The 24,155-nt window shown below is 43.6% G+C and overlaps 1 protein-coding gene across 1 annotated transcript; it reads left to right on the forward strand.

The window, feature by feature from the left end:
* Positions 1-328: 328 nt before the first annotated feature.
* Positions 329-24,088, forward strand: LOC147428445 (uncharacterized). Its single transcript, XM_086496399.1, has 3 exons — positions 329-548; positions 23,076-23,275; positions 23,733-24,088. Exons 2-3 carry the CDS (start codon positions 23,087-23,089, stop codon positions 23,829-23,831), a joined length of 288 nt encoding a protein of 95 aa, XP_086352525.1. The 5' UTR covers positions 329-548; positions 23,076-23,086; the 3' UTR covers positions 23,832-24,088.
* Positions 24,089-24,155: the final 67 nt, after the last annotated feature.

The following is a 24,155-nucleotide window of genomic DNA, read 5'->3' on the forward strand; positions in this document are numbered from 1 at the left end:
AAATTCACAAAATAAGAGACATACCATGTAGCAACACCTTATACATTTTCAAGAAACTTATATATGTACCAATGCTGCAGCTTGCCTTCGATAAAAATTGATAGTATTCTTCACTACTACTTTTCAATAACTTCTCCACTATACACATCATGAATCGTTCATGACCTACATCGACAAATTTCTTGTCTTCCTCCAACCTTCTACTTCTTTCATTACTTTCTCTACCATCCATTGCCCTCCTTGAATTTCTTGTGCCATTTGTTCCCGTACCTCTAAACAGGAACACCGACCACTTTTTCCCTTCACCTCCTTCGCGCCATTCATGGCCTTAGCTAGCACGCTCTACCTCCCGCAACAAAACTTGGCAATCAAAGCATAGCCTACTAGTTATTAGTTTATATAGCATTTTGCTCAACTTCTGAAAAGCTCTGGACTCGCGAAGCAGAAATCGCCGTGACTTCCAAGTCACCACGATTTGCACATCTCGCCTCCCACCCAGACTCCTCTACTCTCTCTTCTGTCTCACGCTTCGCGCTCTTTTCTCTAAGGTAACTTTCTGTGCGTGCAGAGAATGCGTGTATGTTATGAGAATGCGTGCGCGCGCGTGTGTTTGAGAGAGAGAGAGAGAGAGAGAGAGAGAGAGAGAGAGAGAGAGAGAGAGAGAGAGAGAGAGAGGGAGGCAGGCCCTTGTGTGCGTGCACACACGCACACACGGGTCTCCTTGGAGTGTCATTTGCATGAGACATACATAGGCGCATTGAATGAACCTCTGAAGAAGTATATGGTGGGTACAATTATCAAGTAATTAAAGCAAGGGCACATTGGAGTGAAGAGAACCACACTACTGAGTGATTTTGGGTTTTGGACCCATCATTTGCCAGTCATTTGTTTCAAGTTTGTGATATGTTTGCTTATTTGAACAATTCTTACTGTGAAGATGTTTGTTATATTCAATACCGTTTAGAGTGTTATAAATTCTGTGTTTTTGTCAGCGCATTCTTTGTATCCGTTGTCAGTTATTTACATATGCCGCAAAGAAACACAAGACAATGAGAAGACTTTGTTTGAGGAATTTGTGCAAAATTAAGCTAAGAAATCCAAAGAAAATAGGAAGACTTTGCTTGAGGGTGAAATTTTTGAAAGAGTAGTGCTGGTTTCTTGTATATAACAAATGAGAACAAGGGAGGTTCTTGGAAGGTTATGGATGTATTTGTTGCACGATTTTTGTCTCACTTCAATAATTCTCATATGATAAAGATAGGTTGAAGTGTTACTGGCTTGCCTACTGTCCAGGCGACGCAGGACAGAAAAACAGTAATTTTCAGCTTTGAAAACGAGAATTTCAGTGCATAGATAATATAGATATCAGGCAGAGTAATGAGAAGATAGAGAGACTCAGAGATAGGATGGGATTAAGATAGATGGAGACGCAGAGTTCCTCCCCCTATGCGGTATTGACCCTGAATAGGCACCCCTTTCGGTATTTCTTTTATTTATGTAAAGAGTTACAGTATAATGCTCATGGATGACGCCATGCTTCTTTGAGAGCAAATTGAGAGAGAGAGAGAGAGAGAGAGAGAGAGAGAGAGAGAGAGAGAGAGAGAGAGAGAGAGAGAGAGAGAGAGAGAGAGCCAACAGTCGTCTTTTCAATTGGTTAGATCAGCCCTTTAAATAGAGATCCATGTGTGTGTTTACACAGAATCCAAGAGCCAAGTGTGTGCACTTCTTTCTGAGCCGCTAATGGGCTGTTTTGTCTACTTTGGCTGGGTTCATCATTACACCTTTCGCTGAGACAGTGTGTCCCAAAAAGTGTATCTCTGGCTAGAATAACTCGCTCTTTTCGCATTGATAATCAATCTCTGTGTTCGTAGTGCTTGAAAAACCTGTAGCAAATGTTGTGGATGTTCTGTCTCATTCTTGGAGAAAGCTATGATGTCGTTAAAGAAAATGCCTACAAAAGATCGATGTTCTCGGAAAATCTTATCCATTATTCGGTTGAATGTTGTTGGAGCATTCGTAAGTCCAAAAGGCATAACCAAATATTCGTACAAACCAAAGGTTGTCCGGAAAGCTGTCTTGTAGACATCCCCGGAGCAATTTGGATCTATTGATGTCCACTCTTCAGATCAATTCTACTAAAACAAGAGGATCCTTGTAGTCTGTTGAGTATATCATCGATCCTTGGAATAGTGAATTTGTTCTTGATGGTGATTTTATTGAGAGCTTTATGCACATCCTCCAAGATCTGTCTTTCTATAATTCTAGCAACACCAAAGCAGAAAGGTGAAGTGCTAGGTTGGATGAGATGTACTTCCAAGAATCAAATCAATTGTGTAGTCCTCAGGACGAGGTGGAGGTAACTCGCCTGGTAGACCTTTAGAGAAACAGTCAGGCTGTGTGTGTGGAAATTCTTGACGATCCTTTTCCAATTCAGACATATTTGATCGGTGTTGTAACAGACTTGGACATTGTAACTAAGTCAGACTTTGTAAATAATTAATTTATTTACGAGAAAAGAATTATCTAATTGGTTGTGTGCACATCAGAATAGATTTAGTAGTTCTGGGGCCTTAGGTGCGCCCAAGTTTGGGCCAGTGCAGCTCAGGGAGACCCTAGCAGAAAATACCCTGAAGCCCTAGCGATTGGGAAATCGGGTCTCCAATGAAGGGGTAGATAGTAGCCTCAGATTTCAGGCTCAGAAAATTACGCGCGCTAGTGCAAGCACAAGAATGAGATGGGGTCCTTAGAATATTAACCCTAAGGCCTGATTATTTTACGGCCTTAGGATAAGTTAGTTAAAGTATTCTTAAATGATTTACGCTGGACCAAATGGCCGGACAAGTGCAAACAGGTAATGCTAGAGCAGTGTCAGTACGGCATTGCGCTGGGGAGCAACTAACAATTTAATTGATTGCAGCTATGTGTGCAGTTGTGCACTTAATTGCACATTTCATTAACTAGCATAGGATTTTTAAAGTCAAAAGTTGAATGGTTTTTAAATTTTAAAGTAAGTGTGCCAAGTGGCACACTTTCCCGTGCAATCTCTGTCTCTCTCTCACTCCCTCTCTTCATGCTAGCGCCCCCTCTTCTTGGAGGCTATAAGAGAGCAACCCCTTCCCCTCTTGCCAGGTTGGCAGTGCACTACCCTCCCCAAGTTGACCATCCTCTACGCAGTGAAGCTCTCCATTGAAGCTTGAGAGCAGCACCTTGTGGTGTATGTGGAGCCTCTGAGCACCCATCACCTAGAACAAGGCCTCTCATGGTTGCTTGCAGCTTTGGGAGAAGTTTCATCGCGTAAAGTAGTAGAAAACTCTTTCTCCTTTGTCTAGCTGTTGCAAATTCCCTGTTTTCAGCCCCTAATCACTTGTATTAGGGTGAATTTCAGCAAAGTCTTAATAGAATCTCATTCCCCACTACCTACTCTACACATACACCAAGTTTGGAGCATTTCCATCGCGAAAAGGACCTCCAATTTGGCATTGGAACACGCTCAGGTAACAATTTCTGGTTATGTGCAGAAAATTACAGCAAGCGTGTGTGTGTGTTTTACATGTTTCTGTGGTTGGTTAATTGCAGGAATGATTACGTCCAAAGTGGCACAGTTAGCGGAAGATAGACCCTCATTCGTGAGAGCTTCCGATGAGTTTTGTGGAAGGTAGACTCTCCTCTACGAGAGCTTCCCAAAATCTCGCAGAAGAGGATAAATCCTCTCAGTAGTCAGAGAGCAGTTCCTCTACTCTCTCAGTCAGAAGCAGAAAAAGAACAAGAAAGAATAGAGGACGGGCTTTCACCCCGTTCCTGTGCTTGTAAAGATTCTCCCTTAGTAATAAAGATATTCTCTTTATGGGGGCGGGACCAACCCATCTTCTGGTCCCCAATGAAGTGTCAAGCTTTCTCTCTCTTTCTAATTCTCTTGAGTATTTGAAGTGCAATTAAACGTCAGTTTACGCTTCCGTATTTTTGTGACAGTGGTATCAGAGCAAGGTCATCTCTCTCTTCCTTAAGGGATTGACGACTCTTGGCAGATTGCAGAAATGGGAGGACGCGAGATAGAGTTCTCTCTCCTTCAACAGGAGGTGGAAGAGTTGCAAAAAGCTCTCTCCCATCCAGAAGTCCAAAAGATTCTCCATACTCTTGAGAAAGGGAAGGAGAAAATGCCAATGGGGTCGGGAGAAATCCCGCAGAATCCAAAGGCGCCAGAACCAAGGAAAGATTCTTCGATTGGAACCTCCGGCATACACGAGAGGCAGAGGAAACCTCCAGAACGTCATGTGCAGTTTAACCCAAAGGTTCAAGAGCAGGATCCTCCTGATTCCCCTCAGTTCTCTTTCATGAAGGATCTGGATGACATAGTTGCTCCGGAAGACATGTTGCTGGAAGATCCGTCGCAGCAAGAAGTGCATTCAAGGGAAAAGACTCCTGTCCATAAGGAGTCTAAGCATAGAAAGAAGGAGCATCACAAGAAGAAGCACCACAGGCAGAAAACATTCAAGTCGGGAGACAAAGATGTGAAATTCGACACCTACAATGGGCGGCGTGATAATGACAAAGCGTTAGCTTTCATCCGCCAATTCGAAGTTGCATTTGCTGAAGGGAATTTTAAAGAAAGATCCAAGCTTCGCCATGTCAGTATGTACCTGAAAGGCATCGCCAGCAGTTGGTGGTTAACCCTTATCCTGAAGATCGTAAACCCCAAGATTGGACTGCTTTCAAGAAGGAGTTGTACGCACAGTTCCTTCCTCCAGACTATGAGGAAGAGGTAAAGAAAGAATGGGATCGACTCTCACAGTCGGAGAACGAAACTGTTCCACGCTATGTGGATAGGTTTTGGGACGTTCTCTTGAAAGTCACTCCATTCAAGAAGATTGACGATTCGGAAAAGATGCGCAAGTTTGAAGTAGGATTGCATGAAGCCTTGCAAAAGGCTATGAAGCTTTACCCTCGAGATAACTTGCAGATACTTATGGAATCAGCCCGCATAGCTGATGGAATACATGACAAGGGTACTCCCAGGAAGATGGAGCAAAGCACTTACCATGCCAAGCAGAAGGCTCTCCATGAGCAGCCTACCTCTACTTCTTCTTCTCAAAATAAGAAAAGAACCGCCTCCGAAGCAGAAGCAAAGCCAAATCAGCCCAAGAAAGGGAGATATCTCTCTCCTGCTGAGTTGCGAACCTACATTAGTGAAGGAAGATGCTTCAAGTGCGGACAAGTTGGTCATATGAAGGGTGATTGTCCTACCAAACCTCCACAACCACCCTCTTCCAATGCAGTCCCAGATGTACAGGGAAATACAACCAAGGATGGAAAAGAAAGAGCTCTTCTCAAAGCTTGGGGTAGTATCAACAACCAACGGGCTCTTATTTTGTTTGACCCTGGCAGTACAGACAACTTCATCTCTACCAAGCTAGCTGATGACCTGAACTTACAGCCCAATCGTTTTGGAGTTTCTATTCAAGCACAATCTGCTTTCAAAGGGCAGAACTCAAACTCTACTCCAATCATAGGGAAGTTGAATCTAAAGGTCGACGACTACAAGAATCAAGAGTCTTTCTTACTAGCTTCACTTGAAGGATGCGATGTTATCTTGGGAATGCCTTGGCATTACAAGATGCATTCCATTCCGGACTATGTTCAGAAAACCTTATCCTTTGCTCATAAAGGAAAGGAGTATCTTGTACTTGCAGATGCAGGTGATTGGCGTATCCCTATCGCCAATCACATTGCCATCAAGAAAGAAATGAAAAAGTGTATTTCTGCGTATTTGATTTTTGCAAGAGAGAGAGATGTGTTTGTTTCACAACTTTCTTCCTCTTTAGAGCAAAAAAGACTTAAGTTTTTAGAAAGTTATAAAGATTGCTTTGCAAATGAACTTCCAAATGAACTCTCACCTTCGCGACCTGAGGATCATACAATTGATTTGATCCCAGGAAGTTCTCCTCCAAATCAGTCCCCTTATCGAGTTAGTCTAATGCAGCAAGAGGAAATTCTCAAGCAGGTTAACGAACTTTTGGAGAAGGGTTTAATAAGACCTAGTACTTCTCCATATTGTTCACTTGTCTTGCTAGTACAGAAAAAGGATGGCACATTCCGCATGTGCATAGACTATAGATCTCTAAACAAGATCACAATCAAGAATCGATTTCCAATCCCTCGGATTGATGACATTCTTGACAAGTTACAAGGAGCAAGTGTCTTTAGTTGTATAGACTTGAAGAGCGGATATCATCAAATCCGCATAGCTTCTTAGGATGTGCATAAGACTTCATTTAGAAAAACCTTCGGGTTGTATGAATTCTTAGTGATGCCTTTTGGACTCACTAATGCACCAGCCACATTCAACAGAATGATGGATAGAATCTTCCACTCATATAGAAGCTTCACAGGCGTTTTCTTTGATGACGTCTTAATCTTCTCAGAGACGGAAGACGAACATTATAAGCATCTCGCCTTAGTGTTTGAAGAATTACGCAAACACAAATTATTTGTGAATGCTAAGAAGAGTGAATTCTTTCTAAAAGAAATCCACTATTTGGGCCATATAGTATCTCACAATCAGGTGAGAATGGACCCTGATAAGATTCAAGCAGTTGTAGAATGGCCTACGCCAACTACAGTACATGATGTACGAAGTTTCCTTGGCCTCTGTTCTTATTATCGGCGTTTCATTCGAGCTTTTGCCGCGATAGCAGGTCCCCTCCATGACCTGACAAAGAAGCGGATTCCATTCCATTGGGGGTCTGGACAAAAACAAGATTTTGAAAAGCTTAAGTATCTACTCAGTCACGGACCTGTTCTCACCGTCCCTGATCTTCGCAAACCTTTCGAGGTATACTGCGATGCATCTGGAGATTGTGTAGGAGTAGTTTTGAACCAAGAGGGTCACGCGATAGCCTATGAAAGTCGGCGCCTTAAAGATGCAGAGTTGCATGTCTCCATATACGAGAAAGAGCTAATGGCAGTAATTCATGCTCTTTCCATTTGGAAACACTATCTATTAGGAGCGGATTTTATTATCAAGACAGATCATCAAAGTTTTCGCTACTTTCTCACACAGAGAAAGTTATCAGAAAAGCAGATGAGATGGGCCAACTTTCTTTCAATGTTTCATTTTCAGATTTTACATACTTTTGGAACGAAGAATGCAGTTGCAGATGCTCTCTCCAGGCGTCCAAAGATCAATGCACTAACAACAATTTATCATGAAGAACTAGAATCTCTCAGCGAGATGTATCCTCAAGATCCAGACTTCGCCACAATTTGGGCAGATCTTCAAGCTGGTCACTCAAAGACACCTTATTCCATTAGGGATAATACACTCTATCGTCAACAAGCAATATGCATAGCTCAGCCCTTACGACAGAAGGTGATGGATGAAGCCCATAATTCTCCTTATGCCGGGCATCGGGGAATTGCTTCCATCGGTATTTCTTTTGGCCAACACTCCGTGCGGACATTGAAAAACATGTACGTGAGTGTTTAGTCTGCCAAAAAGTAAAATATGACAGACATAAAGTTTATGGCAAGCTTCAGTCGCTCCCTGTGCCTAACACGCCATGGGAAAGTATTGCCATGGATTTTATTACGGATCTTCCTCGATCCAAGAATGGAAATGATGCAATCTGGACTATAGTAGACAGATTCAGTAAGCAAGCACATTTTCTTCCAGTAAAGAAGACGATCAAAGCTGATCACATGGCTAGAATATTTCTAGCTGAGATTTTTAAACACCATGGATTGCCAAAGACTATTGTCAGCGATAGAGATCCCCGCATGACTAGTCTATTTTGACAGGCATTGTTTGAAAACTTGGGAACTAAGCTTGACTTTTCATCAGCTTATCATCCTCAAACAGATGGTCAAAGCGAAATCGCTAATGCCACTGTTTTAGATCTCCTCAAGTGCTATGTTTCGGAACGACAATCCGAATGGGAACAGTACTTACCAATCGTTGAGTTTGCGTATAATAATACCATACATTCCTCAACTGGTAAAGCTCCCTTCGAAATTATTTATGGGAAGCCACTCTTACTTCCTATTATGGTTACCAAAGAAAACATCTTCGCCGCAGATGAATTTGTGCGCAATATTGATATTGCCCATCAACAAGTAAAGCAAGCGATTCTTCGTACTCAAGAGCAACAGAAGAGAAAAGCAGACAAGCACAGAAGGAATCTCAATCTAGAAAAAGGACAATATGTCTTGCTTCGGTTTGAGAAAGCTAGATTGAAAAAGCGGGTCGGAAAAGGGAAAGTTGTCAAACTTTCCCATAGATTTTACGGTCCTTTCAAAATTACAGATAAAGTCAATGACGTGACTTTCAGATTGGATTTGCCTTCTAACTGGCGCATCCATAATACTTTTCATGTCAGTCTTCTCCGCAAAAACTTTTCCCATTGAGTCTTCTGATCAGAAATGTAAGACTTCAATAAATCCAGTACGATTGAATTTGCAATCTCAGATTGCCCATTTGTCTGCGGGTGGAAGAATGACGAGAACTGCAACCGCGTGTCAATGTTCTCCGAAATAGCCTTCCAAAACAAACTCGTGAATCGAGGATCTCTATCAGAGACTGTTGTGTCAGGCATGCCACATAATCTGAATATCTGGGCAATGAACAGTCTCGCTAAATGATCTGGCTTGACTGTTTTCTTCACTGCAATGAAATGAACTTGCTTGCTAAATTTGTCAATAACAGTCCAGATACCATCGTGCCCACTCTGTGTCTTCGGGAGATCAAAAATGAAATCCATTGCAATACTTTCTCAGGGACGGGTGGGAATGGGTAAAGGTTGTAACAATCCCTGTGCTTTATGCCTGTCAAACTGGACCTTCTAGCATACTAAGCAACTACGCATAAAATCGTCCACGTCCTTTTTGAGTCTCTGCCAAAAGAAGTAACGCTCTACACCTTTCAAGGTGGTGTCGATGCTGCGGTGACCCGTAAATGGTGGACAATGGCATTCAGTTAGAACCTTTTCCCTCAACGGCTGTGTAACGCGCAACATCGTTTTCTTCATCAAGGAACCATCCCGTATGGAATATCCCTCTACTACTTCCCCATTCTGTATTCGTGTGAATACATCCGAAAAATCTGGATCTGTGGCGTACTGATCGACTTTGTCCTCGAAGCTTCTGTGATGAATCGCGGAAATAGCCAAGACTAACGGCTTCCAGGACAAAGCATTTGCCACCAAGTTCTTCTGTCCTTGTACATGGACAATCTGGAAGTGAAATTGTGACAAGATGTTAGCCCACCGCATCTGCTTTTCTGAAAACTGCTTCTGTGACAAGAAGTAGCGTTAACTCTGATGATCAGTGAAGACCGTAGAATTGGCTCCGAGTAGGTAATGTCGCCACTGAGTAAGAGCATGGATAACCGCCAAAAGCTCTTTCTCATAAATCTGTGCTGTCAATTCCGGCCTTGAAAACAATCGGCTCTCATAGGCAATGACATGGCCTTCTTGCATTAAGAACGCACCCAGACTACGACCACAAGCATCACAATATACCCTGAATGACTTTTGCAAATCGGCAAAGTCAATACTGGTCCTATAGTCAATTTCTCTTTCAAAGTCTGAAAGGCAGTCACTTGTGTGGGTCCCCACGAGAAAGGGACTCCTTTCTGTGTGAGAATGTGCAAAGGGGAAGCGACCTTTGCAAACTTTCTAATGAACCGCCGGTAGTAAGAACATAAGCCCAAGAAGCTTCTAACTTCATGAACATTCTTCAAATCGGGCCAATCACGTATAGTGTCAATCTTGGCCGGGTCCATCTGGACTCCTGCTGCTGAGACGATGTGTCCCAAAAAGTGTATCTCCGGTAAGAAAAACTCACTCTTCTTGGCATTGATTACTAAGTTGTGATCTCGCAATGCCTGAAAGACCTTGTAGCAGATGGTGTCTATGTTCTGCCTCATCCTTGGAGAAGACTATAATGTCATCAAAGAAAATGCCAACAAAAGATCTGTACTCTCTCAAAATCCTATCCATCATTCGGTTGGAAGTCGCTGGAGCATTGGTAAGGCCAACAGGCATCACCAAAAATTCATATAAACCGAAGCTCGTCCGAAAAGCTGTCTTGTAGACATCTCCCGATGCGATTCGGATCTGATGATATCCGCTTTTCAAATCGATCCTGCTAAAACAAGAGGTTCCTTGTAATCGGTCAAGAATATCATCGATCTTCGGAATTGGAAATCTGTTCTTGATGGTGATTTTATTGAAAGCTCTATAATCAATGCACATTCTCCAAGATCCGTCTTTCTTTAAAACCAACACCACCGGAGAGCAGTAGGGTGAAGTACTCGGTTGGATAAGACCCTTTTCCAAAAGGTCTTTCACTTTGGTTCATAATTTCTTCATTCTGGGCTCAACTCACACGGTAAGGTGGCCGGTTCGGTGGTGGGCTTCCAGGTATCAAATCAAAGGTACGATCCTCAGGAGGAGATGGTGGCAACTCTCTTGGCAGGCCCTAAGAGAAACAATCAACATGTGTGGAGAAAATCTTGGCGTTCTTTCTTGAGGTCAAAACATATTCAACCTTCAATCATCATTCAGTTCTCTCTACAAAATCGAGTAAAGAAACTGAATTTCATCAAGTACAATCTCTTTGCACTTCATTTGTCAAAGTCGCTTTCTCAGCCGATAGTCAACCACGATGTTGTTCTTGTGGTACCAAGGGATTTCGAGGAGGACGTCACAATCTTCCTAAGGGCATTATGTAGAAGTCCTCGTGCTCTAAATACCCTTGACAGTGCAAACGAAGTTTGCCAATGATTGGTGTAATGGCAACATCCCATCCGGGTGCCGCTAGAATTGCTTCTACCTGTGGTCTCAGCGTGTCGGGCATAATTCCCAGTCGAGTCGCCAATTCAAGTAGTTGGCCTTGGCTCCTCCATCCAAGAAAATGAGGGCTTTCTGTTCTCTCACTTTGCCCTAAGTGCGGCAAAGTTTTGTACTATCGTTCATCTGATTCGGTTCGGGCCCCAGGCAATGTGGTACCAGTTCTGTTTTCATCTGCCTTTTCAGCCATGTTCCTCTGCTGCTCCAGAACTCTCTGGCCTGTCTTTAGTCTGTTCTTGCTGTGCCGTTTTGGGGCACTTTGCGGAGATGTGTCCAAATTCCCCACAAAAACACTTCCCCTCTTGAGATAGATAGCCCTTTCTCTAAGAGTGAGTCTGGGACGTGTATCTTTCTTTTCTTTGTCCTGGGAACTCTTTCTCTTTCTACTTTCATTGTGAGAGGTCTGTCGGGTTCTCTGAGTCAAGATCTCATCAGTGGGGCAAGCCAAATTTCTCGAATGTATCGCAAAACCCAGTTTCGCATGACCCATCAATTCTTGAATAGAATTAAACTTTTGTTCTAGGTAGTAGTCTCGGATCTCTGTAGAGAGTCCGCAGCAAAACTGCTCAATCTGCTCCTTAAACAAGACCTTCTTAAACGAAGAGGTTGGTAGAAAAGAGTTCCAAAATTTCTCACAAAAAGCATCCAAAGAATTTTCCTTGGTCATCCGAAGATGATTCCAAGCAGTTCGTATATCTCGTTCGTACTCCCGAGTCAGCCAAGAAGAAATAAAGAGCCTTTTGAATTTCAACCATTTAACTAGAGCTTCCTGCCTCAGAAGAAGAGTGGACCACTATGTTCGAGCATTTCCCTTGAAGAAAGATGTAGCCCTCCTAATCTTGGAGTGCTCTGAGTAATGCCCTCCAAAGAAAGCTATGTCAAATTGTTGAATGAAGGCCAAAAGCCCTCGGAGCATCTCGGAACCCAGAAAAGGAGTCAAACTTAATCGATTGTCCACCTTTGAATTCTTTTACTTTCTTGCTTTTATCTTCGAGAAAGTCATATTGGTTGGCTCTGTAGAAGTGCTTCTTTTCAAGATTGTTTGTCCATGTCTGTCTGCGAGTACAGGTTCCGCTTTTTTGCACTCGTCTATCTTTTCGGCTTTCCTCCCTACCTGAGAGGAGAAGCAATGGCCAAACGCCATCTCGAGTAAATCTTATCAATCGGGTAATTCTTGAGGTGTTTCGCCAATCTCGGGTCCCTGGAGTACTTAATCAATCTGTCCACACATATGCCAATCTGCAGTTGACGTTTGTACTCCTTTCTGGCAAACTTGTTCGAAAAAATTTGCACAAATCTTCATTCTTTTCTTCAGTTCCCGTGCTGGATTTTCAACTTTTCTTTGCCTTCCCATTGAGAGGTGTCATCTCTGTCAGATTCTTCACGAGAACCGATGGGTAATCTGGGATTCTTTTTGGCTTTTCGCCCTGTAAGACAGAGCAATGAAGACGGGAGCGCGTCTGATGCGCGATGTATGAAGGGTGGAGTGGCTAATAGGTCCGAGGTCAGCAGGTCACGAAGATTCTTTCCCAAAAGCTGTATGCGTTGCAAAAAGGATCTGTGTGCGTTGCAAAAAGGATCGGATTCTCCATAGCAGAAGAATCTTTTTGTGCTCTGATACCAGTGTAACAAACTTGGACACCCCAAGTCAAGATTCTACCGCGACACAATAGAGATTTACTTCAAAACAGTTCACAAAGACGACACGGCCCGGCGTAGTTCTATACCCAGAGGTATTGGCCCCAAAGACTGGCGTCCCTTTCGATATTTCTTTTTATATTAATCTTGGTGCAAAAGTACAAGGGAGTCGGCGGGGACTCACTCTCAGACTCTGCGTCCAAATGCTCTGAGTAATGAGGCCCAACCAACTTATTTATTGGTACAAGGGATGCCCAAAAGCAGAGCCCCAAAAATGTCAAACTCAAAAGCTATAATCTCCAAAAGCTTTTAAAATTTAAAGCATTATGCCCAAAAAGCTTCTCAGCGCAATTTTCGGAAATCCGTACGGTTGTCAGCGAAAAAGCAGAATGTCCGTACAGTTGTCCGTACGGCCTGCCACATCAACCAATCAGTGTGTTTTGCGGCGGATTTTCTGTTGGCTGCCACGTCAGCGTGTCGGCGCATTTCAAGGGTGTCCTACAGGCTACCTCGTTATCAGTTTGTGACAATGGCGTTGTCCTTATGGTACCAAGGACTCCTAGGAGGACGTCACACCCTTCCAAAGGCATGATGTAAAAGTCCTCATTAAATACCCCTGACAATGCAAACGGAGTTTGCCAATGGGACAGGCGTAATGGCTATATCCCGTCAAGGCGCTGCTAGAACTGTCTCTTGCGCCATCCTATCGGGCGTAATCTCGAGCCGCGTCGCCAATTCAGGTGAAATGAAGTTGGCCTTGGCTCTTCCATCGAAAAAGATAAGGTCTTCTTGATCTCTCACTTTGCCCCAAGCACAGTAAAGTTCTGTACTTTCATCTATTTGGCTTGGGTTGGTTCCCATGCAATCGGGTACCAATCCTGCTTTCATCTTGCCTTTTCTACCACGTTCCTCTACTGCTCTAGAACTCTCTGGCGTATCTTCAGTATGTCCTTGCTGTGCCTTTTTGGGCACTTTGCGGAGATGTGCCCTTGTTCCCCACAACCAAAACACTTCCCCTCTTTGAGATAGGTAGCCCTTTCTCTAGAGTCAGTCGGGGTCTTGTATCTTTCTTTTCTTGGGGACTCATTTTTTTTCTATTTTCATTGTTCCAAGATGTCTGGTCCTTTGAGTCAAGATTTTAGTAGTGGGGTAGGTCTAATTCCCCAAATGTATCGAGAACCCCCCTTTCGCATGACCCATTAATTCTTGAATAGAGTTCGACTTTTGTTCAAGGTAGTAATCTTGGATCTTTGTAGGGAGTCCGCAACAAAACCGCTCAATGTGTTCCTTACAGGTGACCTTCTAAAATGAAGAGGTCGGTAGAAAAGAGTCCCAAAACCTCTCGCAATATGCATCGAAAGAATCTCCCTTGGTCATCCGAAGATGGTTCCAAGCGGTTCTTACATCTCGTTTGTACTCCCAGGTCAACCAAGAAGAAATAAAGAGCCGTTTGAATTTCAACCACTTGACTGGGGCTTCTTTCCTTAGAAGAAGAGTGGACCACCATGTTCGAGCATTTCCTTTTAGAAAAGATGCAGCCCTCCTGATCTTAGAGTGCTCTGAGTAATGAGAAGGCTATGTCAAATTGCTAGATGAAGGCCAAAGCCCTCGGAGCATCTCAGAATCAAGAAAAGGGTTCAAATTTTATGCCGAGAGGCCTAAACCCTAGCAAAAGCAACAGAGAAGTTTTACCAACTTAAGGGACCTCGTTTGATGGGGCCCAAGTGACACAAAGATGTTAAATAAAGCAGAAACACACTCTGAAGACTTTGCACATCAAAATATTATGACGTAGCACTTGTATAGACATCCAAAATTGTGGCGGATTTTTAGGAAAATCCCAAAATTTTAGAAAAGTGTTTTTTTGAGATTAGTTGTCACAAACTGATGACATGGCATGACCACCCGCGGGCAGACTTGATGACGTGGCAGAGAGTTGTACGAACAGAGTCTAGGAGCAGTACATATTTTTGAGTTTTGCACTGATATGTTGACCGGATTTCCGCGTTTCACGCAAGCTGTTGACGTGGCAGGGTTGTATGGATTTTCGCAATTTACGCTGATGCTTTTTGGCAGTTTTTCAAGACCTCTGGGACAGTTTGCCTTTGAGTTTAACTGCTTTTGGGGCTCTGCTTTTGGCAACCCTTTGTAAGAATAAAAGAGCCCTAAGGGCCTCACTTCTCGGAGCATCTGGGCGCAGAGTCTGAGAGCGAGGACCTTGTGGGAGTTGTACTTTGCTCAAAGAGTAATATAAAAGAAATACTGAAAGGGGCGCTAGTCTTTGGGGCCAATCTCTCTGGGCACAGAACTACGCCGGGCCGTCTCGACCAAATTGAATTGTGATTTTAAATTTGTGAAGTAATTTGAAGTGAATCTTTGCTGTGTCAGGTAATCGAGGGCGATTACAATTCTTTCAAGAGGGGGTATGTCACAAACTGATAACGTGGCATGACCACCCGCGGGCAGACTTTATGACGTGGTAGAGAGCTGTACGGACAGGTTGACAACAGTGCGGATTTTCGAGTTTTGCACTGACATGCTGACGTGGCAGATTGTACGGATTTTCGCGTTTCACGCGTTGGCTGCTAACATGGCAGGGTTGTATGAATTTCCACAATTTGCGTTGTCCAATTAGTTCTTTTCCGTTGGCACGTGGTGTCCGTCCCTGTGACATTAGTATGTCAGCGCATAATGCGGAAATCCGTACAGCTGCCATGTGGCACTTGTCAACGTGAATCACGGGTTTGTCGTACTGCTTGCCACGTCATCTGTCAGTACAGTTGTCCATGTCACCTACCACGTTATTTATTTGTGACACGCTGATGCAAAAACACGAAGGGTTGGTTGTTGACGCAAAAACGCCAAGGGTACTGATCTGCTGAGAGGGTATGCAGCTACTCTCAAGTGCTTGGACATGCACGGCTTGTGTATAGGCTCACAAGGGTGCCAGAACACTTCCTAGGCTTGTCCACATGCACATAGGGTTAGATGTGCATGTGACATCCCCCCTTTTTCAAGGTGAGGTATTGGTACCGAGCTGCATGGCTTCTTTGTAGTCCGCCAACAACTTAGGCTAATCTGTGAAAAAAGCTTGATCAACCCACACTGCCTCGTGGGTGCCTCGATCTTTGAATTTCAAAAGGTACTATCGTGGTTGCTTCTTTGATCCATGGCAAAACCAATGCAACAAAATCTGCTCGGGTTCCATGACTTATGCTTCATCGATGATCTCTGGTTCTTCTTCTTTAGAAATGTCCTTTGATGGGTCTCCCTAAAACAACTTCAACCAAGAAACATGGAAAACGTTATGCATGACCATGAGTTAGGCAATTGTAATTTCATAGAAACCTCATTTGTCTTTTTAATGATTGGAAATGGTCCATACATGCGAAAAGACAACTTTGGATACTTCTTTCCGACTTGCTTGAGACGTTGCTTCATGATTCTAAGATAGACCCAATCCCCTTCCTTGATAGTAACATTTTGACGATGCTTATTCCTGAGCCTTGCTTAGCAAAAGCTTCACACTCTCATTAATCTCATCCAAAAATTGGCTTTCAGCATTGGCATTAGGCAACTGACTAACTGATTGAGTCAACAAAGACTGAAATGGACGGCCAAATGCTGCCTCATACAAAGTTCTACAATGGCACTGGAATATGTGTCATGTGACACATCCCAACCCTATGTGTCCGTGGACAAGCTACACCACAATAGGGTTCAGTCAGTCCGATCAGTTTAGAACAGCAGTGATCTGGCACTTTTGTGAGTCTATTCGTAGACCGTGCATGCCCAGTCACTTAGCATAGATGCATATCCTCCGGTTCCACACAGCATGATCATCGGAATTCCCATCAGAATCCATTAGTATCAGTTAGGGGAATTTTCCAGTGTATTTAACCTATTTTCCTATTTATTGGTATTTTCACTTATTATTTTTAAGTGACTTTCCAACAAAAGTAGGTAGGGCAATTTTGCTAGGTTTCTATATAAGCAAACCTAAGTTAGCACTAAATGGCAGAAGAGGCAGCAGGAGCACCTTGCTCAACAGGCAACTTCTCAGCAAGACCAACCCTCGCGACTACTCTGCCGTTTTCTCCACAGAAGACCTAGCATTTTTGCATCAGATCAGCCTTGGCGATTTGTGCACAGTAGATCAGCCTCGGCGTCACCACGACACAGCAGATCAGCCTAGCGTTTTTGCATTTGCAGAACCCCAGCGATAGAAGGACCAGTTTCAGCCCCTGGCGTTTTTGGATTTCAGCAGCAAATTAAGACCGGCATTATTCACCTAAAGTGTAGCAGATTCAGCCCATAAAGATCATCAGTTTTCAGCCCTAAGAAACCTCATTTTTCAGCCAAGAAAACGCAGCCAAAACAGTCATTTTCAGCCACCGAAACAGTCCTGAAATTCAGCGATTAGAAGATCTCAGATTTCAGCCATCGTTGTCGTCGTCATCGTCATCGTCGTCGGCATAGACCAAGTTGCATAGTCCATTGCATACGCATTGTACACCTCTGTGCAATCAAAGAATAGACCACTCTCGCCGACGAGAGTGGGGCCTTCGGAGGAGGGTTTTACAACCTCTCGGTGTCGTATCTCTTCTCTCTCCTTCTCTCAGTCTCATTCATTTGCACGCACAACATCCACCCACTTTGTTCGTGACCACAACACTCTACAAGACGGAAAGCTCTCTGTTTCCCTAAGAACTAAAAGGAACCTTGAGCAATAAAGATCACTAATCTTGAGAAAATACAACATTCATTCCGCTGCACCTAACATTGGTATCAGAGCTTTGGAAGTGTTCTGCATTACTCAAGGGAAGAACCACAAGAACCACAAGAATTTTTTTGCTTGTTGTGATCGCACGAACCCAAGTTTACTTGGGCGTGGCGATTCCTAATCGTGTTTTGTTGAAGAGTGACAGGAATCCCAAGAAAGAAGGGCTTGTCCAGCCTCCCCTTGTGTCTCTTTTCACTCATTGAGAGCGGACCGTGCACTTAGCGGCCGGCCAATCGACGTGAGGTGGGAAAAAGCAACCTTGGTGTGAGCGCAAGGCCGCCAAGGGGTGCGTCCGCCGAAAAGGGTAGAACTCGGGTGAAGAGAAGATCTTTCTCCAACGTGATTTGCAAGCGAAAGAACACCTCAAGAACCCTAGATTCTCACGAATCAAGGACCTCAAGAACCCCAAGAACCCAAGTTCCTCGTGAACTTAAGAACCCAAGACCCCCAAGAACCCACAAGAACCCATGACTTCAGAATGGTCATCACTCGAAGCGGAATGGATACTTCGCTTAGAGGTGATGAGCATGAGAGGCGAAGAAGAATTTTCCACACCACGAGGTTTTTCCGACCCTTCCCCTTCTCCATCTACGTCAAGGATTGCACTAACTCCTATGGAGGCTTTGAACCAGATGTTTATGGAAAGGAAGTTAGAACGCGAAGCAAGAAATGCAGAAGGAATAACAGAATTTGATCGTGAATGCAAAGAAAGAAAAGCAGAAATGGAACGCAGACATGCAGAAAGAAAAGCAGAAATGGATCGCAGGCACGCAAAAGACAAAGCAGAAAGAAAAGCAATACAAGAACAAAGCGACCAACAAAACAGAGAGTTTTGGTGACTCTATTCTCAAGTTCAGGCACAGATGCAAGAGATTTGGGGAAAGGAGACTCTCTCAGTCTCTTCTTCTCCAAAGCATGACACACAGGATTTGCATGATTGTGCGAAGCATGATGATGATTTGATTCATCATGATTTGATTGACAATGACTTGCATGATGATTTGAAGCACAATGATAAGCATGATGATTTGGATGCCAATGATTTGCATAATGATTTGGATGACAATGACAAGCATGATGATTTGCATGATCAAGATGTGATTTCTCACAAGCATGATGAGTTGCATGAAGAAGATGGGATTGTTCACAAGGATGATGTGTTAGTTGATGCTTTTTCTAGCGAAGCTAATCTCGTTGTAGATTCGATTAATCACGAAGATCCGATCTTGGCTTTCGAGTCGAGCTCCAAAGAACCCCCACAAGACGATTCGATCATTCAGGACGAACCGAACTTGGCTCTCGAGCCTTGGTCCAAAGAACCCTCACAGGAAGTATTATGTGTTCGCATGATTGATACGCACGCATTGTTCGAATGTTTCATTCGTGATCGTTTCTTGTATTTTAGTCAGTATCGTTATGTGATCCCTTTTCCTAGGCATGACATATTGTATGTTGAGCACGTTTCTCTCGCGGATGAGCACGAATGTATGCGGATTGTGCATGAAAAGTTTGTATGTCAGGAAGTCACATTCCATGTCTCTTCCTTGGCATGACACAGTTTCCGAAAAAGCACATGATAGTATGCGCACCAAGCATGGGCATTTCCATTGGGATTTGCCACAGTTGATTGTTTTCGATCAAACAGAAAAGATTCGACCTCATTGTTTGCATGTGTTTGATGAACGGTTTGTCATTCCGTCTATATGTTCATCTACATTGCATACACAGTCTTTAGAGAAGACAAGATTTTTTTCCTTCACTTTACATGGAATAGGTATGTTCATGGTTTTGTGTTGTAGATGGTTTCAGGAATTTTCAGCCATGGAGATTCTTGAAGAAGAAAGAAGCAGGACTCTAAACGAAGTTGAAGCAAGAAAGGAGATTCAAAAGATTTTGTGTCGCTTTCGGCGCGGCCCAAAGAAGCAAGAGTTGCAGACCTTTATGAAGTTCCAAGTACCGCACGACCCACACATCAGAGTGGGCCGGCGAAGAGTCCCTTCCAGGATTCCGGATGCTGTTGGCGATCTCCCTCGACGCCATACAGTTCGGTACCAGTACCTCATTTTGAAAAGGAGGGGATGTCACGTGACACATCCCAACCCTATGTGTCCGTGGACAAGCTACACCACAATAGGGTTCAGTCAGTCCGATCAGTTTAGAACAGCAGTGATCTGGCACTTTTGTGAGTCTATTCGTAGACCATGCATGCCCAGTCACTTAGCATAGATGCATATCCTCCGGTTCCACACAGCATGATCATCGGAATTCCCATCAGAATCCATTAGTATCAGTTAGGGGAATTTTCCAGTGTATTTAGCCTATTTTCCTATTTATTGGTATTTTCACTTATTATTTTTAAGTGACTTTCCAACAAAAGTAGGTAGGGCAATTTTGCTAAGTTTCTATATAAGCAAACCTAAGTTAGCACTAAATGGCAGAAGAGGTAGCAGGAGCACCTTGCTCAACAGGCAACTTCTCAGCAAGACCAACCCTCGCGACTACTCTGCCGTTTTCTCCACAGAAGACCTAGCATTTTTGCATCAGATCAGCCTTGGCGATTTGTGCACAGCAGATCAGCCTCGGCGTCACCACGACACAGCAGATCAGCCTAGCGTTTTTGCATTTGCAGAACCCCAGCGATAGAAGGACCAGTTTCAGCCCCCTGGCGTTTTTGGATTTCAGCAGCAAATTAAGACCGGCATTATTCACCTAAAGTGTAGCAGATTTAGCCCGTAAAGATCATCAGTTTTCAGCCCTAAGAAACCTCATTTTTCAGCCAAGAAAACGCAGCCAAAACAGTCATTTTCAGCCACCGAAACAGTCCTGAAATTCAGCGATTAGAAGATCTCAGATTTCAGCCATCGTTGTCGTCGTCATCGTCATCGTCGTCGGCATAGACCAAGTTGCATAGTCCATTGCATACGCATTGTACACCTCTGTGCAATCAAAGAATAGACCACTCTCGCCGACGAGAGTGGGGCCTTCGGAGGAGGGTTTTACAACCTCTTGGTGTCGTATCTCTTCTCTCTCCTTCTCTCAGTCTCATTCATTTGCACGCACAACATCCACCCACTTTGTTCGTGACCACAACACTCTACAAGACGGAAAGCTCTCTCTTTCCCTAAGAACTAAAAGGAACCTTGAGCAATAAAGATCACTAATCTTGAGAAAATACAACATTCATTCCGCTGCACCTAACAATATGAGTCATTCAAAATTGTTTGAACTAAAGGGAGGTACTGCTCCCAATGAGACTGTTGATCATGGCCTCAAGACTTCAAAACATTGAAAGCCACCTGATTGTAGATCTCAGTTTGACCATTGAATTGTGGATGAAATGCGGACGAAAAATTTAACTTTGGTGCCAAAATTTTCAAAATGTGCTTTTCAAAAATGTGATGTGAATTTGATATCCCTATCTAACACAATCGACTTTGGCAAATCACAAAGGGGATAACAATGCTTAATGAACACACGTGCTACATCTTGTGTTGTTACTGTGGCCTTACAAGGAATCAACATGCAAAACTTGTTGAAACGATCAACGATGGTTAAACACTGAGTATTCCTTGAATGTAAACTAGGTGAAAGATTAGTCACAAAATCCATGGAAATGTCCTAAAATGGGCCTTCGGGAATAGGTAGCGGTAGCAAGACCTCTTGCAGCTTACCCCTAGGGGCTTTTACTTTTTGACAAATGGAACACTGTGTGACGTACTTAAACACATCTTTTTGCATTTTAGGCCAAAAAACGGATCTTTCCACCTTTTAAAGTGGTATTTATGCCTCTATGCTCGCCCGTGAGTGCATTATATGCATCGTGCAATGTGTCTTGCCTAAGAGGAGGCAACACACAAAGACGATGACGAAAATACAAAAGATTTTCATGAATGAGATAATTGCTAGGCCCTTGGGAAGCAAGAGCCTGCAACCATTGCTTATCAATTGACCATATCCTTCTGAATTGCCCGGCCCTGACCCGAGCTCGAGTTGACCGTCTCGGCGGGTTGCTTGATGCCATTCGGGACTTGCAGATCGTGGCGGGTGTTGCTCTTAGTGACTGTGAATTTACCATTATCCTCCTTGGTGGGGAGGCTCGCGGAGTCAGGTCGACCATTGGGTTAACCCGCATCCGCATTCGAGGGGAGCAGTTGCAGGGCACCACCTTGTAGCAGCTTTCCTTGGTGAGGCAATACCACATTATCAAAGAGCATTAAACGCTAGGTTGTTAACCTAACGGACCGATTGGATGAATCGGAGATAAATCAGATCCCTTCGACGCCTAAGGAGGGGAGAAAGGACGAAATTCTCCTTAATAGCAAAAAGTTTATAAACTATGTGCTAAAATTGAATGACTTGATGATACTGGTACATGGGTTGCTTCATCAATGGACAAGAAGAGTGTTGGAGACTCTAATTATTGTCGCCGGATCGGGACTCCACCTACGAGCCGATGCCCAAGTTGGGTATGGCAATTTCTCTCGAAAACCCGCCGGGGTGATCAAGGTTTTGGCGAGTGAGGGAAACCAAGTCTCGCAGTATCTAGATCCCTACGGGGCTCTTGGGCGCTGTCACGCCCCTAACGGGGTCCTCCAAGGATCCCTTGGATGAACTAACAAGGGTGCAAGTCCTAAAAGACTGGACAGGCTAATTATCCCCAAGGCGGTGTCTAAGGTCTCTAATTGAGATTGAAATTAGTGACAAAATCTTCACCTTGCGAGAGTAGGCCGGGCACCATGCCTAGCCCCACGGCTCGCTAAAGTAAAAAAAAATTGCTTATCAAACTCGGAATTTGCATACTGGTTCTTCATGCTGTTAAAAGAGACTCCTTGAATGGAGACGGCTAAGCTTGACTCAAGAGCCAAGATCTATCCTTTGCGACTTAACGCATCTACAACAATAGGGTTAGCTTTACCTAGAACATACTAAATCAAACCTCCAAATTGCTCAAAAAACTGAGAGCACCGTGCTTGGCGGTCACTCCAATGTGCACTAGGCATAGACTGAAGCCATTTGAGGTTTTATGATAGGGTCACTCCTCATGTGGAGGGCCTTCTAAAGTCTAGAGGGTGATTCAAAGGCCCTCTACATTGGGGGTGCTTCTTGGATTTGCATCACATATAATGTGGTGTGGGATGTGTATGGGAGTCCGTTTTCTTATTTGGAGGACCGCTAACAATAGCGCTATCTGTTGTATGTGGCTGCCCCCTTCCCGACTTGAGCAATGTGGCGAGACGAAGGCGACTTTTTTTAATCAATGTATGCTTGTGTGTGTGGTTTTTTAATTTTTTGGGTTTTTTTTTGGCGGGGGGAGGGGGGGACTGGATGTGGGAAAGCATATGTTGTTTGTGGATTTTACATCCGCAATCGGGCAATGAGGACATCTGTGGGGACGTCTAGTGTCTAGTCGATGCTGTGCATGATGGAATATTCTCTTGTGGATATGATTTGACTAACTGTACTTTTCTAGAAAGATGAACTTGGAGTTTTAATCGATTCATCTTTTATGTATTTGATGTTAGTGGTAGAAACCTTATTGGGTCGCAAAAAGCTCCTGGGTCGCTCTTTTCTGAGATGGAAGGGTGGGGGGGGGGTTTAATATTCCTTCAATGAAAGTTGGAAAGTTCATTGCAGGAAATGCCATCTCTACATTTATGCTTGCATGCCTGACGTAGAATTGCAATTCATTTTTCTTAAACTTTAGTACTGGGATTCAAAAGGGTGATCATTATTTGTGGAGTTACTGCATGCCAGTTTCATCATTGCAATGCGGCAGGCAATTGAGTCTGTGATTCAATTGTATTATACAGGTAGTGCAGAGATGGCTTCCACAAGTAATTCTAATGGTGCGACTGCATCAACCCCGCAACCTGCAGCAGCTGCGTCATCATGTAGAAAGAAGAAAAGCGAAGGGGTTTCCTTTGTGCAGGATGTTAGGGATCACATTGATGAATTTTTGAATGCATCTATGGATGAGCATGTGACGTGCTTCAAGAAAACGTTTGATAAGGTACAAAATATCTTTTACAAAGTTGTAATGCATTCTGGGTGCCGCAGTGTCTTGAGGTGGGATCGAACTCTACACATCAGTCATAGTCGCATGGAATGGGAAACGGAAACGAGACTGGGAAGGCTATCTAAGATGGAATTGGCTTGGTCTTTGGAATGTAATGGATTAGAAACGGCTTCTCATAGTTCTATTTTGTATGTAACCTTCATAAATTCTTTAAGAAAGGTCAAAAGGAAACAAGACATGTGCTATGGAAATGGAGTTTCGGATCCGACGGGCCTCAAAATGTAGTTTCCTTGTGACTATGACCACGGTCCCAATCAGGCTACCGCTAGCATACCCCTCTACTAGCAAAATTGGATATATCATGATTGGAGTGCTATTTTTTAATCAAAGTTCAAGGTTTTGTTGGAATTTGCTGGGTAAATTTGTAAGCCAAATTGCTTTGTTTTTGTAGTTGTTCAAAACCTCACAGACAATTGCGAAAGACCCTTCGCCGGCGCCTGCCCCTGTCGAAAGTGTGCTGCCACTCGAATCAACCACATCATCATCATAGGAGTCACACCAGATTTTGACGTTTTGTATCGGAGCATCCAGCAATATTAGCCACATCCTTTACTTCAGGCATGGACAAGTTTCCTATGAAGAACTTCTCAGCTTTTGTGCTGTTATAGATGTAAAGTGCAGGTTTCTATTGTAGGTGTTGGATGAAATCCACGGTTTGCACATATTTGTTCTTGGATCCAGGCCTGTAGGCATGATCATGTAAAACCATCTTAGTCAATGGTAATGAAGGATTTTGTTTGTTTGTTCGCTGAGGAGTCACTGATCTCTCTTTCTTTGTTGATATGACAAAGTGTGTTCAAACTGCATGTTTTTT

The sequence above is a fragment of the Adiantum capillus-veneris genome, chromosome 23 (genome assembly GCF_014529385.1).
Source record: "Adiantum capillus-veneris isolate H3 chromosome 23, ASM1452938v2, whole genome shotgun sequence".
Classification (NCBI taxonomy): Eukaryota; Viridiplantae; Streptophyta; class Polypodiopsida; order Polypodiales; family Pteridaceae; genus Adiantum; species Adiantum capillus-veneris.